This window comes from Passer domesticus (genome assembly GCF_036417665.1).
Source record: "Passer domesticus isolate bPasDom1 chromosome 8 unlocalized genomic scaffold, bPasDom1.hap1 SUPER_8_unloc_1, whole genome shotgun sequence".
Classification (NCBI taxonomy): domain Eukaryota; kingdom Metazoa; phylum Chordata; class Aves; order Passeriformes; family Passeridae; genus Passer; species Passer domesticus.
The window spans coordinates 620,863-638,811 of NW_026989900.1; the positions used below are offsets into that span (position 1 = coordinate 620,863).

Genomic DNA, 17,949 nt, shown 5'->3' on the forward strand with positions numbered 1-17,949 from the left:
TTGCTCTGGGGACAAGAAACCCTCAGATCTGGGATGAAAATTCCTGAGAAAGCTTCTCTTCCCGAGCTGCCGGTGTGCACCGGTGCTGCTGGGGGGAGGAAGCATTGGGTCATTTCTGCTCTCAAGACACTGGCAGCATGGTCCTGCCAGGTTCTGAGCACACAGAGCCCACCTCACGGGCTGGTTCTGGGTTCTTTGGCTCATTTCCCTGGGCTGGGGCCACTGCCCCGTCCAGTGCTGGGTTTGGGAGCTTTCAGCTCCCTGCCTGGACCTGGGCCACCGTTCTGTGGACCAGGTCTGGGTTCTCTAGTCCATCCACCAGGACCAGGGCCACCCAAGGGTCCTAGAAACCCTCTGCTGCTGCTGCTCTTCTTTTGGAAAAAAAAAAAGAAAGAAAAAAATATCAAGAAAAGTGGAAAGAGCTAGCAGCTCAAAAGCATTGAAAAGCCAAAAATTAGCCTCAGCCCAAGTGGTTCAATGAAGGGCTGTGGCCAGAGCATTCCAGAATTTTCTCTCTGAATTGTTTGATGACTGTCAATGGATTTTTTGATAATTCTTGTTCTGTTTAGCAGTTCTTTGTTTCAGAATTCTGCAAGCCTGTTTCAGGACCAAAGGGGACTTCCAGAGATTTCAAAGAAGAACATCTTCAGTCCATGGACTCTGTCCTGAAACTCAGCTGTTTGGACTTGAAACAATGAACTTTGTTTGCATGAGTTTTTGCATTTTCTTATAATTTTTAAGATTGTTTTAGTGATATGATAGAATTTGATGTTTTATAGGTGAAGAATTTCCCTGAATGTTCTACAGGTGAAGAATTTCCCTGACCATTCCACATCAGCAGATGATTGAGATTTTGATTGGCAACAGATGAACCTCAAGGGGTGTTTGTTCTCTCTTCTGCAAGGGCCCAGTAGAAGAGATTGCAAACATTTCTTTTTCTATTTAATTTAATAAATTTTAAAGGGTGAGATGTAGCCATGATATTTTAGTGAAAAATCCTGTGCTAGGATTTTTCCTGTCCTGAGGAGCTGAGGGCCTCAGGAAAGAAATGTAAACAATACTCTATGCTGCTGTGGAATGCCACAGGTGCATCTGTCATTGGTCCATGTGGATTGTTTTCAATTAGTGGCCAATCACAGCCACCTGTGCCAAGGCTGTGAGCAGTCACAGGATTTTTGTTATTGATTTCAATTCTATTCTTGTCTTGGTAGCCTTCTGATCTTCTTCTCTCTATTTTTTTAGTATAGTTGTAATGTAGTATTTTAATATAATATATAACATAATAAATCAGCCTTCTGATGAAAATGGAGTCAAGCTTCATGTCCTCACACAAGGGGCAGCCTAAACAAGAACACCCAACACCCACCATGGATCCTCAAACGCCTGCAGGACCCCTAGACTTCTAAAATTCCTTCTGAAAGAGGAGACTGGGAGCGGCTGGATCGAATCCCAGGCCCAGACTTCATCAAAGGTGTAAAAGATTGGACAGGTAAAACTAAACCTTAATTCAATTTGTCCCACCGGATTAACAATGGAATACCAGATATATTTGTATAAATACAGCTCTGATTGATTCTGATCATGATTAGATAACATGCCTTATTTACACCACAGAGTAAATTTTAAAAAACCCAGTTATTTACTCCACAATACGGGAACTATAACAATTATTTGAATATAGTGCTCCAGGAAGCAATTTTGCAGTCAAGAGGGCCTTGCTGGAGTTGTTGGAGCCCATTGCAGGCAGAGCCTCCTGCTCTAGCAGGAACTGCCTTTCCTGTGCCAGGAGCAGGGCAGGTCCCGCTGCAGGAAAAGCCCCAGGCCAGCCCCAGCACAGGGAAGGGCTCGGGCACAAGGGCAGAGTGCCATGCTGGGAGCTGTGCCAGGCAGAGCCTGAGGCACCAAAGGCACCTTGGCAGCAGCAGCTGCTTGCAGGCCATGGCCAGAAGCCTCCCTTGGCAGCCCGGCCTGGTGGCCAGCACTGCAGAGCTGCTGCCTCAGGGCTCATTTCTGCCTGGGCTCTGAAAAGCCACTTGTGCTCCAGGAGCCTGCCTGGGAAGCCATTGGCCCCAGCACCTTGGGCACAAGATATGAATGAGAAAACTCTTCATGCCAGCAGAGACAAGGCAGGGGCAGAGGAAAGGGGAGAGCCAGGCCCAGGGGACAGCGCTGCCATGGTGATGGCTGTGAGGTCACTGCCCCTGCAGCAGCCTGGCTGCCCTCAGCAGACATTCTGGCCAGAAGCGTTGTGAGGGCACCCAGCACATCAGAGAACCCACACAACAGCAATTCTGTGCTTGGGGATGAGAGGGTTTCACTGAGTCAGGTTGCACAAAGCTCCTGCTCTTGGACAATTCCTGTGATGGGGAATCCAGTTCTCTGGAAAAACAGTTGCAGTTTTGTGCCACTCTTATCATTGTAAAATATTTCTCCTTCTAACAAATGTAAATCCACCCTCATTCAGTTGAGCAATATTGACTCATGTCCTGTTACTGCAAGATGTGGGACTAAATAATGTTGACCACTATTTTTCCATTTTCACAGACCTTGGAAAGTAACCAAAAATCTCCCAAGATGGGGTTTGGATACCTCATCACATAACCAGCAGGTAGAAGGTGGTGGCTCTCGGCTCAGTGGTGTGGAGACTGAGGACAGAACAGGAGCAGCCCGAGAGGGATTGAAGGGTGGTTTCAGAGAGGCTGGAGTTTTTCTTCTTTGTATAAAACATCCAGAGAAAGAAATAATGGCACCAAGGGTGTGGAGTTCCCCTGCCCCAGGAAGCAGGCATTCTACCCAGACAGACAGCATCAAGTGAGGGGCGTGATTTAAAGAAGATTCCCCTCCTCCACCCTGTGGTTGTGCCCTTTCAAGCCCAGGAAAAGACACTCCACCCCATCTGATCAAATAAGGAGTGGCCACAGAACATTTTTCCTTTTCTATAACCTCATTGGTTCAAATTCTACTGCAAAGTCCCTGCCACACATTTTTCCATTGGTTGTCCTTCTCGATCCACTCCTTTGCAGTCCCCTGCTCCTTCTGCTATTGGACCCCGACCCTAAACTCCACCCCTACCCTGTCATATAAAACGCATGACAAGCCATCACTCCCTCTCCCCCTTCATTTCTTGTTTTGTGTCATGGTTTGGCCCGGAAATGTGTTTTTGGAAAGGTCTAAGTCGGTCCAATCAGTGGCCAAATTCAAAATTGGCATGTGATATGGCCACTGAGGATCTGGATATGCCTCTGAGAACACATGGGGGTTAAAAGCAAGAGATTCCCAGAAAACTTCCTCTTTGGGAATCCGGCGTTGGTGAGTAAAGTCTGGCCTCTCCCCTGCCCAGCTGCGTCTGGGTGGGGGAGGGGGAGGCCATGACAGGGAGGAGGCCGGGAGCCCCAAAAGCTGCAGAGGTGGAGAAGAACATGCAGGGGTTGATGAGAATTGAGATGTCTGGGCAGCCCCCCCCGGAGAGAGGGACAGAGATTGTGCTGGCAGTTCAGCCGGCCAGAAGTGGGGGATGCGGCGAGAGAGGTGCCCAGCAGCTGTAGGAGTCCTTGAGCAGGCAGAAGTGAAATTTAACCCCTTTGTAGACTAATGGAAACCTTACAAATACTGAATCCTCCTGAATCAGAATGAGGTGAGAGAGAGATGAGAGAAGAACTGGGCAAGCGTGAGGAAAGCTGGAAGAAGAGAGAAGAATCCTGAGTGGAAGAGATGATGGAGTGGCCTTGGGCTAGACTCTTTCTTGTATAGCCATAGACAAACCCGTGTTTTTTCCCTGTGACCCAGAGACTGTATTTAGGGGGAGGCAACACCCGGGAGTCAAGAGTGAAGCAGCGGCGTGAACAGAAACAGCTGAGGAGGGTGTGGGATGCCCTCTGTCTCCACGGATAGGAAGATCTCTGTTCATGAGGCCCCTCGGCCCCAGCGGGTGAAATTTGGGGGGGACTGGTGTCCCAAAAGTTGAGGGACTGCTGTTTCTGGAAGTAGGTGGAGCATCTTTAAACGGGGAGCCCTAAAAGCAGTCCTGGCCCAAGTCCAGTAGTGAGAGCACTGAACATGGGGAGAGAAAAGTCACAAAGGCCGATGTTCTCTGGGTGGGGCCATGGGTAACATGGAAGCACAGGAAGTTTCAATTGTGCTTCTGGGGGAGGCCTATGAGGCAAGGGGGGACTCCTCTCTCCCTGATAAATTTGAGGGTTGATAATTTGAGGGGTAGTGAATCTCTGGAGAAAAAGGAGGGGGAGGAGGAAGGTGTCTGGAAGGTTTTCATTCTTAGTTTAGTATGTGTTCCTTTCTAAATTTGTAATAAATAAATTGTTGTGTTTTTCCCTCCATCCCCGAATGGGAGCCTGCTTTGTTCTGTTCCCGGGTCACATCTCACAGCAACCATTTTAGAAATATAACATTCATGGGGGCCCTGGCATTGTGCCAGGGTCAAACCATGACATTTTGGTACCTGGCACAATAAAGGATCCTGGGCTTTGCTAAACCAAGACCAATCTTGTTGCCTTCCTTTCCCTGTTGGTCATCGATGCCTGCCTGAGGTCTGAGACTCTGGGGGCTGGGGGAGTCGTTTTGCTGCTTACTGCAGTGGAACACAACACAAGGGCAGCTGGGGAGGCCCAGACTGGACATGAAGAGAAAGGAATTTCCTCCCCCAGGGCAGGGCTGTGGTGCAGAAGGAGCCTGGAGCAGCCCAAGGCTTTGTGTGGGCAGGCAGAGGCAGGCAGGAGGCAGAGCTGTCAGCAAAGGAAGGGGCCAGCCAGGTGGGGCAGCCGGGGGATGACGACAGCCTGCAGGGACAGAGGCGCAGGGCAGGGACACCGTAGGACAGCCTGGGCTGCACAGGGCACAGGGATGGGCAGCAGCTGCAAGGCCCTGACAGAGCCAACTTGGGCAGCACTTTGGCCATGGCTGCTGGCCCTGGACCTGAGCCAGGAGCAGGAGACAAGTGACCCTTGCAGCCCTGGGGCCTCATTGCCTCCTTGTCCCTGCTCAGCAGCCTGGCAGGGGCCGCCCCATGGTCCTGCCCTTGGCATTGCACATCCCCACATGCCAGTGCCCATCCCGGGAAGAGCCGTGAGCAAGGAGGGAGGGACAGGATCTGCCTTGCCAGGGGCTGGGGCTCAGGCCTTGGGCCTTTGCCTTCCTGAAGCACATCCAGGTTTTCTTAGCATTAGAGACACCTCTCCCTTGCTTGTCCCCACCTGTCATTGCTGCCTCCAGTGTTCTGCTCTACCTGGAACCTGGGGACACTTTCCAGTGAGTTGTGTCTCTCCTTGGGACCCATTAGAAGTTAAAGAAAGTTTGGTGTTTGAATCTGATTTGGCGTTCTTGAGAAGTTTTTTTAGCGCACACTGAGGGACTGAGTCTGATGCAAAGAGCACCAAAGCCCCAGAGGGTCATTAAAGTCCTTGTGCTGTGTCTGTGCTGCTGAGCTGGTCCGGGCTCCTGGCCCAGAGGCAGTTCCTGACAAGGGCAGCGCTGCAGAGAGACAGCTCTGGCCAGGAGCAGCTCCTGTGCACAGCCCAGCAGGGCTGGGGCACTGCCAGGGCAGCTCAGGGACACCAGCAGGGCACAGCCAGAGCTGACAGGGGCTCAGCACTGGCAGGGGCTGGGGGATGTCCCAGAGGGGGCTGTGTCACAGCGGCACCTCTGTGGCTGTGTCCTAGAGGCACAGAGAAGCTGTGATGTCAGCAAGGGGCTGTGTGACAGCACAGAGTGGGCTGTGTGAGGTCACAGACTGGGCTGTGACATCACAGAGTTTGTTGTGTGAGGTCACTGAGCAGCTACAGCATCATGGAGGGGACTGTGTGACATCACAGAGCAGGCTGTGACATCATGGCATATCTGTATGGCATCATAGAGCAGGCTGTGATGTGAAAGTGTGTGCTGTGGCATTACAGAGTGGCAGTATCACATCATAGAGAGGTTTTTGTGACATCACTGAGGGAGTTGTGACATCGCAGAGCTGGCTGTGATGTCACAGAGTAGGATTTGAGGCCATGGAGCAGACTTTGCCATCATGCAGGGTGACTCTGTGACATCCTAGACTGGGTTGTGACATCACTGGGTGACTGAGTAACATCATAGAGCAGGCTGTGACATCACAGAACAGGCTGTGATGACACAGGGTGTGTTTGTGACATCACAGAGTCTTCTGTGACATCACAGTGCAGCTCTATGATATCACAGAGTGATATCCCAGCACTGGCCCTGTGATATCATGAGGGGGCTTTGTGACATCACAGAGCAGGCTGTGACATCACAGAGCAGTTGTGTGTGTCATCACTGAGTTGCCTGTGATATCACAGAGGAGGGTCTGTGACATCATAGATTGGACATCATAGAATATGTTCTGCCATCACAGGGTATCTCTCTGGCATCACAGAGGACCTGTGACATCACAGATCAGTTTGTGACAGCATAAAATAGCTGTGTGACATCCCAGGGTAGGTTGTGTGATATCACAAAAGAATCTGTGACATCATAATTTGGGCTGTGATATCACAGGGGTCTGTGTGACATCACAGGGAGCTGTAAGACATCACAGCGGGCTTGGTGACATCACAGATCAGCTGTGTGACATCACAGGGGCTGTGTGAGGGACATCACAGGGGCTGTGTGAGGTCACTGGGGAGGTCACTCTGCCCCAGCCCCCCTCACAGTTCCCCCAGAGCAGTCCAATGCTGCTTGTACACAGCGGGGTCCCCTGTCCCCGGGGTCCCCCGCCGGTCCCCCCGCCCCCGGCGCCGCAGCCTCCCCCAGAGGATGTTCCACGAGATCGACCCCAGAGCCTGACATGGGGACGGGGGCTGGGGCCCTGGGGGGTGGGACAGTGGGACAGGGACCCCCCATCAGCATCCCCGTGTCCCCCAGGGCCAGAGCCTGTGCCAGGGCTCCTTCACCCTGTTATGAACGAGGGCTTGAGAGCACTGAAAAAATCCCCAGCAAGGGATCAGCAATTTAACAGAGGAATAACACTCAATATACAACTTAGCTTATAACTTATGTTAAACATAACAACTTAGCAACAGAACAACTCTTAGCAGCATTTAACTTCACTTAGAACTTGTGACAGCCTTTCTTCCAGGCCTGACTCACTCAGCTACCCAAGGCACTCCAACCCCTCCGAGAGCAGCATTTCTGCCACATTTCCCCAGCACAGGCACTCCTGTGTGCACACAGATACAAAGAGTCAGTGCAAGGCACCTGTGACAAATTCCCCTGAGGGCAGGAAATGCTCCCTGTGGATGCTTTGGCATCTCCCCAGAGGGTGAAGGGTTGAGCCTGGAGGAGTGGGGGGATCAGCCCAGGCTCCCTCGTTGTTCAGGGATCCCCGAGTGCAGCAAATGGGAGAGTTCCCGGCTGGGAGAGGCCCCACTCAGAGGGAGTCACTGGCCCAGGAGAGCTCCAAGGGGCTCCTTTTGCAGCGCTGTTTGTAAGGCCCCAAGAGAGGGGCTTCAGTCACAGCAATGGTTCATCCTGGCTGCACTTGGCATCAACAGCTTTCTTTGGCAGTGTGAGAACAGGGATGTTGTGCCACTGAGGGAACAAAACCAGTTCCCAGGGCTGCTCCTACAGCAACCAGGAGCTGGTTGGGCAGCAGCAGTGCCTGGAGCAGACAGTGTTTGTGCTGAGCTGCAGAGGAGCTGAGCCCAGGGGCTGTTGGCCAAGGCCGAGGCCCAAGGAGCATTTCTGAGCTGGCAGGGCGGCCTGAGAAGGGGAGGGGGGAATGCAGCAGCACAGGGCCCATGGAAGCAAGGGACCATGGTGACACTGTGGGGCCTGTGACACCAAGGGACCATTGTGACCCTGTGGGGCCTCCTGGAAGCATGGAGACCATTAGGACACCTTGGGGTGTCATGGAACCAACAGGCCAAATTGACACTGCAAGTCCTCATGGAACAATGGAGACACCAGTAAGAGACTTCACAGCCTCCTGCTTGCAAATTTTGAGTAACTTAAAATTGAACAAGCTAAGAGTTTGTGAAGTTGAATGGGCCAAGTTAATGCTTTCTGAAGTGTCTTTGATTGACTGAATGTCATATTAAACCTCATGCAAAATTTCTCTAGTTTTCTAAAATTGCCAGTAAAGGCTGTTTTGTTGTTTTCACCTCCTGAGAATCTGTTGTTAGTGTTTCTCCAGCACATAAAACTCAGAGTACACAAGCGACTGTAATTCCTCTTAAATGTCTCCTTGAGAGAGTTTTTTAGTGGATGGGAGTCAGGGCCTTGTCTGTCCTGCTTGGCACAGCCCAGGCAGGGCTTTCCCAGCCACATTCCACACTCCATTTCCCAGCTGGAGCCCCTGGTGCCTCTGAGTTCTGCTGGCCCAGCCCCAGGGACGCTCTCCTTGTCTGCCCATTCCCCCACGGTCTCTGGGCAGGGATGGCCTCAGTGGGGGCTGCTGACATCCTCAGCAACTTGGAGGCTGATGCTGGATTCACTGCTCTAGAGGCTTCTTCAGCCTGCAGCTCTTCAGTGCAGGAATTCAGTGTCCCAGGGCTCATTAACATTCAGAATACCTTAACAAGCCAAGCCTCTGGGGATAATTTGATTTAAGTTTTCAAATCTTTTGGGGTTAATTAGACAGATTTCAGTAGTGTATTCAAATTGAATATATACTATTTTAAAAGTCAGTGAGAAATAATTTTTTAGGTCCTTTTTAGGTTTTTTTTCCCAGTTAATAAATGGATTTGTGCAATCTCCAATTGGCACTGAATCCAAGTACCTCCTCATGCAGTTTGAATAGATATGAAAATCAAGATCCTTCATGGCTGACAATCAATCAGACTCCATCCCTACCCTCTCCCCACGATTTCCCCCATCCAACCCCTGGCATTCAAAGCAGCCTTGTGCAAATCTGAGCTCCCTCCAGCCCAGGCTGGACCTGCAGGTTTCAGCTCCTTGGCTCCAGTTCCCACCTGCTTTCCTTGGAGAAGAAGCTGCCCGAGACACAGAGGGATGTTCATTGATTTTCAGCCAACAAAGCCAAGGGAAGGCACAGCTCCATCAAATGCAAAAGTCATTTATCTCCGTGGCTCTGCTCAGCCCCTGATCCCCACAGCCTGTCCTGTTTCCTTCAACCCTCCTTTGCCAGGCACTTTCTGGGACAAGGGAGCTCTGCTCTATCTATGGAGGGAGGTCCAAGTGCAGGCACTGGAGTGGGAACCACAACTGATCATGTTTGTGTCCTTTGGGGGTCAGGAACTGGTGAGACTCAAGAGGCACAGGAAGGTTTCTCTTCATAGCCAACATAAAAAGTGTGAACATAATAAAATTTAATAAATATTAAAACCCTTCCCTCAACTCCTTGTGACATCCCAGCAACATCTGACATGTCCACCATCCACAAGGGATTGCTATATAGGAAGGATTTTAGACAGAGACATAAAAAGAGGTGATAGATAAAACTACCTCTAAGATGTTAAGATGTTATTGAAACTTCTGAAAGTGGGACAACTTCCTGGAGCTCAAAGCATGAAGCCACTAAAGGCGGACTAATTGGAATGATCAGAGACCAGCTGCAGGAGGAAATCTCATAGCAACAGGAAGGACATAGATCCAGAAGCTCTAAATGAAAGAGATGTCCTTAGACATGGCCATTTAAACTGGAGAGCTGGAAACACTTGAAGGAAATGGGTCATTAAATATTAGACTGAATACTGGGGGCGAAGAGAGATGGGAAAATCAGTATTGCTTCTCCTGCCATCAGTAGCAAATCTGTTAAATCCAGGAAATTCCTGTTCCTGATGGGAAAACTTGCCATCTCTTAAAAGAACAAAAATGAGCCAGATAATAAAGAATAGCTTGTATATTATGAAACTATCAGGTATTAAAACCTGTGCCCCTTTCCAGGCAGATATCAGCTGTGTGCCCATAAACAGGCAGTGCCACTTTGCCCTGAGGTGCCCAGCTGGGATTGGATCTCTCCGAGAGCACCTGAGGGAGAGCAGAGCACCTTGCAAGCTGCAGGTCCCTGACAGCCCTGCAGGGCTCCTGTCCCATCAACATCTGCTCTGCTCAGTCTGAAACAGGGCCCAGCATGGTGCTGGGATCATCAGAGAGCTGAGGTGTGTGCTGGAATTCAATGTCCTCCCTATCCCGCAGCAGTCCTGCATTTCCCTGCTCCAGTCTTGGTCTGCAGCACAGCCATGGAGGCTCTTTGGGCTCCTGACTGTTCCTGCAGCCCCCAAGATCAGCTGAGCTCTGCCTGTGGCACAGTCAGCCCTGGGCAGTGCAGGCCATGCTCAGCAATTGCTTGTGTGTACCTGGCCTTGCTGTCAGCCCCGGCAGCGGCTGCGTGGCCCCTTGGTGGCCCTGTGCTGGCCCAGCCATGGTGGCCCAGCCCCTGTGCAGGCCCAGCCCAGGCCAGGAGCATTGCGGCTGGGAACGGCCCCTGTGCCGTGCTGCCCACAGCAGCCTTGGGGCTCTGTGCCCCATGGCCTCCCTGCTGGGCAGCCTCTGCCAGCTCCTGCACAGCCCCTGGCACCTGTGGGCCTGCACAGACAGCCCTGCCCCGGGCTCTGCCGGCCTCTGGGCCAGCAGAGAGGCCGGCCAGGGCTGGCCATGGCCGGGAACAGGCCCTGAGCCCCGCAGGAGGATGGAGCTGGGCCACAGCCAAACTCAGCCCAGGCCAAAGCTGGGCTCAGCAGCCAGGGCTGCCAAGGCCTGGGGACAGAGGCTGGCACTGACAAATGTCCTGGGCCCCCTCCCTGCTCTGTTCATGCCCCCAAGGGCACAGAGCAGCCTCCTCTCTGGGGCACTTGCCTCTTTTCAATGCCTTGCACAGGCGCTGGCCCTGCCCCACAAGGCCTGGGCTGAGTCCTGCCCCTGCCCGCTCAGCCAGGCTGAGATGGACACTGATGGTTTCTGGGGCAGGCTCTCTGAGCCCAGCCCAGCTCCCTGCAAGCTCTGCCAGCTGCCCTGAGCTCTGGGCAGCACCAAGGGCCTCTCCCCAGCCCAGCCCAGCCGGCTCTGGCCCCCCAGCTCTGCTCAGGCCAGGCTGCTCTGGCCGCTGGCCCCACGGCCTCAGCCCCTGCCAAGGGCACAGCAGCAGCTGCAGCTCACACAGGACTCAGCCCCAGCCATGGGGGAAGGTGCTGGGCCAAGGCCAAAGGAGGCTCCCTGCCTGCCCTGCTCCCCTCTGGCTCAGGTGCTGAGAGCTCTGCAGCCCCTGCTGCCATCCCATGTGCCCAGGGCAGCACAAGATCCCCGGCCTGGGGCCCTCAAGAGCTGCTCCTGCTCCAGGCCCAGGGCCCATCCCAAAGCTGGGGCAGCCACAAAGCTGTGCCCATTTCTGTTCATTGCTGCTCTGATGGGGATTGATCCTCAGCCACTTGGAGGTTGATGATGAATTTTCCTACTCCAGAGGCCTCTTCTTTCTTGAGCTCTTCTGTTCAGGAATTCAGTGAGAAAAGCTCATAAACATTTGTTCAACATGCCCAAAGAAGAAAAGCCATTTGGAATAACAGAAGTTTTCAAGTTTCCTGTAATTAATTAGACAGATATCGGAAGTGTATTCAAAGTGTATATACTGTCTTGAAAGCAATGCAGAGAGAACAGTTTGTTGTTTGATTTTCTTTCCTCTTTATAGATTGATATCAGCAATTTCCAGTTGATATTGACCCCCAGCACCTTCTAATGCAGACTGAATAGGTATGAAAATCAAGACCCTTCATGGCTGAGAGTCAATCAGACTGTGTCTCCTGCCCCCTCCCGACCATTTCCCTCATCCAACCCCTGGCACTCCTATGGATCAGGAATGGTGTCACCAGCAGGACCAGGAGAGCAATTCTTCCCCTGTGCTGGGCGCTGGTTGGGCAGCACTTTGGGTGCTGTGTCCAGTTCTGGGACCCCAAATTTAGCAAGAACGTGGAGGGGCTGGAGTGTGTCCAGAGAAGGGCAACAAGGCTGGTGAAGGGTCTGGAGCACAAGTCCTGTGAAGAGAGGCTGAGGGAGCTGGAGTTGTTTATCCTGGAGAAGAGGAGGCCCGGGGGAGACAAGGTGGTGTCAGGGCACAGGTTGGACTTGATGATCTCCAAGGTCTTTTCCAACCTTGCTGATTCTGGGATTCTCTGAAACCACCCTTGCAGCAGTTGCAGGACGAGTCCTGGGCCTCCTCTTCAGAAGCTCCAGCAGCCCAGGTGCCTCAGCTTCTCCTCCTAGGCCCAAAGCCCATCCTGTCAGTCCTGCAGAGCCTCTGCAGCTCCTCCTCATTGCCCAGAACAGGGAGCCCCACAGGCAGACACAGCAGCCCAGATGTGCCCCCCTGGCCTGGGGTGCCTCTGGCAAGGGAGCAGCACCAGGCACTGCAGGAGCCCGCAGACAATTCCTACAGCACTTGGAGGATGATCCTGATCCCCACGGGACGTTCCCATGGTGCCAAGTCAGGAACTGGAATGGGGAGTGGGGCCAGAGAGGAAAGGGCAAACAGGGATGGGCTGTTTGCAGGGCAGGGAACAGGGCGTGGCAAGAGGAAGAATTTGGTACAAAAACAAAGGGGGAAAAAAAGCAAAGGTGAAGCCAAGGAAATGCTCAGGGCAGTTTGGGGGTGGCTGTCAGGCAGATCTGGCTCTGAGCAACAGTGTCTGCAGTGGCACAGGAAACTCCCAGCTAATGGGAACAAACTTTCTGGTTGACTGCAGAGGCCAGGACAAAGCTGAGTGGTTTCCCTGGTGTGTCCCAGCCCTTGCTGGCCCCAGGGGCTGATGGCATTTGTGCTCCCTCAGGTTCATGTCCCCACAAGCAACAGCATGGGGGTGCTCCTGCCTGCTCTGTGCAATGCAAACAGGGGCTCCTGAGCCAGTGCTGCCGTGGCTGTGCCTGCAAGGATGCGGCACCTCTGTGAGCTGGGGGAGAGGCCAGGGCTGCAGAGGGGGGATGTTGTTGGCAGCTCCATCAGGACGCTCTGGGACGCTGCCCTGGGCTGTGCAGCGCACTGGGGATGGATCAGCCCCTGCTCTGCTGCTCCTTCCCGTCTCCCCCAGGGCCCTTGCAGAGCCCCAGCCATGCTGTTTGCCCCCAGCCTGCCCACGGCCAGCCTGGGGCTGCTCACCCTGGGGCTTTTCTGTGCTGAGCATTGGCCTGGCCGTGTTCTTGAGAGAGCCTGGGCAAGGAGCCTGCAGCCCCCAGGGCCTGGCCTGAGGCGTCAGCGCTGCCCCAGCAGTGCCCATGGCCTGTCCCTGCTGCAGCCCCGGCACTGCCACCCCCAGGACTGTGCCCGGCCCCGAGAGCACTCAGGCCCTGCAGCAACACCAGGGCCACCAGGGCAGCGGGGCAGGGCCACGGCAGCAGCACTGCCAACACCAAGTGCTGCTGCTGCTGCTGGGCACAGCTGCTGGGCCAGCACTGATCTGCCCCAGCTCTGCACATAGACATTGCTGCTGCAGCTCCAGAGAGGGCAACAAAATGGGGATCTGTGAAAACTTTGCTGGGAGATCATTTACTTCATTTAAAGCCATGGAGAGAACAGCCCCTCTTTGATACAGTAGGTGGGTCACAGAAAAGTGGAGAGAAACAAAATTAATGATGGCAGACACAGTTTATTTCCTTTGTGACCAATATTAAAAATCTAAAACAAAAGGAAAGAAAAGAATAAACCATCCACCAAATCCAAATATTATCAAAGATGACTTTTCTTACAAGTGACTTGCATAAACTGGGCAGCACTTTAATGTTCCTGATATCATTCTGTGATGAGTCTCCACACTGCAGTCTTTAGCTCCTTGTTCCTCAGGCTGTAGATGAGGGGGTTCAGGGCTGGAGGAACCACCGAGTATAGAACTGACAGGGCCAGATCCAGAGATGGAGAGGAGATGGAGGGAGGCTTCAGGTAGGCAAATGTTACAGTGCTGAGGAACAGGGAGATCACAGCCAGGTGAGGGAGGCAGGTGGAAAAGGCTTTGTGCCGTCCCTGCTCAGAGGGGATCCTCAGCACGGCCCTGAAAATCTGCACGTAGGAGAAAACCATGAACACAAAACAGCCAAATGCTAAAAAGGTAGTGAAAACTGAAATCCCAATTTCCCTGAGGTGGGATTTGGAGCAAGAGAGCTTGAGGATTGCTGGGATTTCACAGAAGAACTGGTCCAGGACATTGCCATGGCACAGGGGCAGGGAAAATGTATTGGCTGTGTGCATGAGAGCAGTGAGAAAGGCACTGGCCCAGGCAGCTGCTGCCATGTGGGCACAAGCTCTGCTGCCCAGGAGGGTCCCGTAGTGCAGGGGTTTGCAGATGGACACGTAGCGGTCGTAGCACATGATGGTCAAGAGGAAATACTCTGCTGAAATGAAGAACAGAAAGAAAAAGAGCTGAGCAGCACATCCTGTGTAGGAGATGGTTGTGGTGTCCCAGAGGGAATTGTGCATGGCTTTGGGGACAGTGGTGCAGATGGAGCCCAGGTCGCTGAGGGCCAGGTTGAGCAGGAAGAAGAACATGGGCGTGTGCAGGTGGTGGCCGCAGGCTACGGTGCTGATGATGAGGCCGTTGGCCAGGAGGGCAGCCAGGGAGATGCCCAGCAAGAGGCAGAAGTGCAGGAGCTGCAGCTGCCGCGTGTCTGCCAGTGCCAGCAGGAGGAAGTAGCTGATGGAGCTGCTGTTGGACATTTCCTGGGGCTGCACGTAGGGACCTGTTCATGGAGAAAGGCAGTGACAAGTCAGAAGAGGCTGCTTGGAGCCAATCCTGGGCCATTCCCTGCAGCCTGTCCTGCTGGGACTCACACACCTTTGTTCCTGCTCTGGGAAAACCTTCCCCCAGCTCCCTGCCTGAGCTCCAGCTGTGCTGGCTGAGTGTGGCAGGAGCAGCCAGGGCTGTGTGTGGGGGCTCTTGAGGAGCCATCCCTGCCCTGCTGCCCTGGGTTTGTGGCCATGTGTCAGAGACACAAGGTTGTATATTCAGGATTTTTCAGGGGAATCACTCCTAACAAGAAAAGCTTGGTACCATCTACACTCACAATTCTAAAGAATGGCAGGAGTTGGTTTTAGGAGTTGTTTTAAAACATCAGTCCTGGCTTGCTGAGGTCAGAAATCCCCAGCATTTCTGTTACACTCAGAGTTTGCCACTGTGAGATGGGAGAGGCAAAGGATTCCCTGTGGCTCAGGGAAAGTGAGGGGCTGCATGGGCTTGTTCCCAGCTGCCCTGGCTTTGCATTTTTGGCTGCAATCAGAGCACAATCACACTCTTGGGTCACACTGGGATAAATCACACCCTGCCAAGAGCAAGGGGATCCCTGAATGTCTCACCCTCTCTCAAGGTCTCTGGGCAAGGTCCCAGCACCCCCTTGTACCAAGGACACTCACGGCTCCCTTGGCAAACCCAGCAGCATTTCCTCAGCTGTGGAAGCTCTGCCCTTCCCCGTGGGATATTCAGGGAACTGCCAGAGGCTCTGGCACAGATTTGCACCCAGGAGGGCAGCTCAGAGCTTGGAAGGGCACAGCAAGGAGATCCCCAGTTGTGCCCATGATGGGATCTCAGGGAGGGGGCTCAGCTCATTCCCCTTTCCCATGGACTGCTTTGCACGCAGCCCCACAGGTCCCAGGGGAGCTTGGACACCCCATTCCCATGGACACCCCTGCCTGGCAGGAATGCCAAGGGCAGTGCCTGACTCAGCTGCTGCAAATGCCAGAGCCTCCCTGAGAGCAGCAGATAACAGTGACAATATCAGGGCAGTGCACAAACAAGAGAAGATGCTGTGATGCTGTGCCTGAGAGGGCAGGGCAGAGACAGCCGGGCACTCAGGACAGTGTTCCCGTGCCCAGCTATGCCCGGCACCTCCCACACACCAACAGTGCCCTCCTGCCCCAGCACTGCTCTCTTCAGCCCCCTCTCCTTGCCTGAGCATCTCCCTGGGCCTGGACATTCCCTCCTGAGAGGAGCCTTGTCCCTGCCAGCACTCACAGAGCCCATCCCACCCTGTGTGCCCTGGCCCCGGCCCTACAGAAACCTGCCAGTGTGCAGGGCCCTGGCTGGGGCAGGCTGTGTGTGCAGGTGGGCAAGGGCAGCTCAGGAGAGCCCTCCTGGGCCCTTCAGAGGGGATCCTGCTGCTGTCCAGGGCTGAGGAGTGGCTGAGGGCCCTTTGGGAGGCTCCCAGCAGAGAGACTGACTAGCCAAAGTTACAGTTCTGGAGTCTCTGTAAATGTTCAAACATTCCTTTGATGATCCTGCTGCGTCCCTTTCAACTCAGAATGTTCTGTGATTCTGGGATTACAATTCCTGTTCTGCCTCTCTCATCCCCCTGTTGTCTGTAATCAAAAGAGTAAAAACCCCTTGCAGCAGTGTTAGAACAGTAAAGTAAAAACCAGACCTTTATTGGAAACTTCCATGTGTCCCAGTGGGGATGGGGCACACCTGGCCCCTGATTTCAAATATTTATTAATGTTGAATAATTGGGGTATTTAATAGGAACATCCAATAGCAGATTGAGTTGTCCCAGTTACACACCCCTGGGTCAACCCATTGGGGTAGGTCCAAGGGCTTCTTTGCATTCACTTTTTGTTATGATTGCTCATATTCTGGGGAAAAAATAAAAAGTTCTTTTTGTAGGTCCTCTTCCTGATAACAATACTACACAGTATTTCAGGAATGGATTTAGACAGTCGGCTTATTGATCTAAATTCTAGAAGAAAGGTTAGGAAACATACTTGAGCCAATTAAGGATTATAGTTATAGAAGTATATATTAGCAGTTCAATAGAGTTAATTAAGAGGTTAATAGAATATTTAATATAGTAATGTAAGGATTATAGTTTTATAACTATATAATAGTAATTTACAGGGCTACAAATACATGAAAAAATGTATTAAAAGCAAAAACCATTTTGTCATCACCCCAACTTTCCCATCCTTCTTTAAGCAGGAAATTAAAAACACTCTCAGGAAAGCTCCTGGTCTTTACAGCAATGCCAGGCTTACCTTCTTTGGGCAGTGTCCCCCGGAGCTGTGCCCAGGCTGGTGTGGAGCTGGGAGCAGCCCTGCCCCACCCAGCCCCTCTCAGCAGCAGCACCTGCCCTGCTCAGGGTGGCTCCTTCCCCCCACAGCTTCTCCCCAGCGCTGGGAGCAGCTCCCTGGGCCGGCTGAGAGCTGTCCCTAGCAGGCAGCAGAGTCCCTGCCCCAGCACAGCGCCCTGGGCTGCAGGAGCCTGCTCTGCAGGACAGCCCTGGGCACCCCTGGCTGCTCTGCACAAGAGAGAATCAGAGAATGTACTCACAGGGTCTGCAGGCATTGGGATGTTCCAGCTTTAGGAGATGGCTCCAGGAGCTGCAGCTGCATTGTCCTGCAGCCAGAGGTTCCTGTGCCAAGGGCTGGCAGTGATTCTGCCCCAGGCACTTCTCAGCACCTTCCCAGCCCTGACTGATTGAAGCTCTCTGGGCTATGCCTGGGCTGGCTGCAGGCAGTGCCCCAGCCCTGCTGGGCTGGCAGAAGAGCTGCTCATCAAGAGAAATGTGCTTTTGAATCTCTTCTTGGTTGCCAGGAGCTGCCTCTGTGCCAGGAGCCCAGCCCAGCTCAGCAGCACAGACACAGCACAAGGATTTTAATGACCCTCTGGGGCTTTGTGCTCAGGCCCTGAACATCAGTCCCTGAGAGGCAGCTGAAGAAACCTCTCCAGAACTCCAAGTCAGAATCCAACTCCAAAGTTTCTTGGACTTTTAATGGGTCCCACTGAGGGACACGACTCAGAAAGTGTCCCCAGACCCCAGGCAGAGCAGAGAACTGGAGGCACTGATGACAGGTGGGGACAAAGAGAAGCCCTGGGGCTCAGCAGCAGGGTCTGTGCCACCAAGGGCTGGGAGGAGACACCTTGTCCTGAGGCCCTGGGGCCTCCTGGCACAGCCCCAGCCAGGCTGGGCACTGTCAGCCCCTTGTCCTGCCCTCAGCATCCCCCCCTAGCCCACATCCCAGTGGCCTCCAGGATCTGCTGGAAGGAGTCCCTGGGGAGCTTTGCTCAGCAA

At 53.2% G+C, this 17,949-nt stretch overlaps 2 protein-coding genes across 2 annotated transcripts in view; one reads left to right on the plus strand and one right to left on the minus strand.

Annotated features, from left to right (window-relative positions):
* Window positions 1–17,949, plus strand: part of LOC135291579 (zinc finger protein OZF-like) — an 84,874-nt gene that overhangs the window by 55,009 nt on the left and 11,916 nt on the right. The gene's annotated exons all lie outside the window — the stretch shown is intronic.
* LOC135291596 (olfactory receptor 14J1-like) lies at window positions 13,691–14,608 on the minus strand. Its single transcript, XM_064405877.1, has one exon. It carries the CDS (start codon window positions 14,606–14,608, stop codon window positions 13,691–13,693), a length of 918 nt encoding a protein of 305 aa, XP_064261947.1.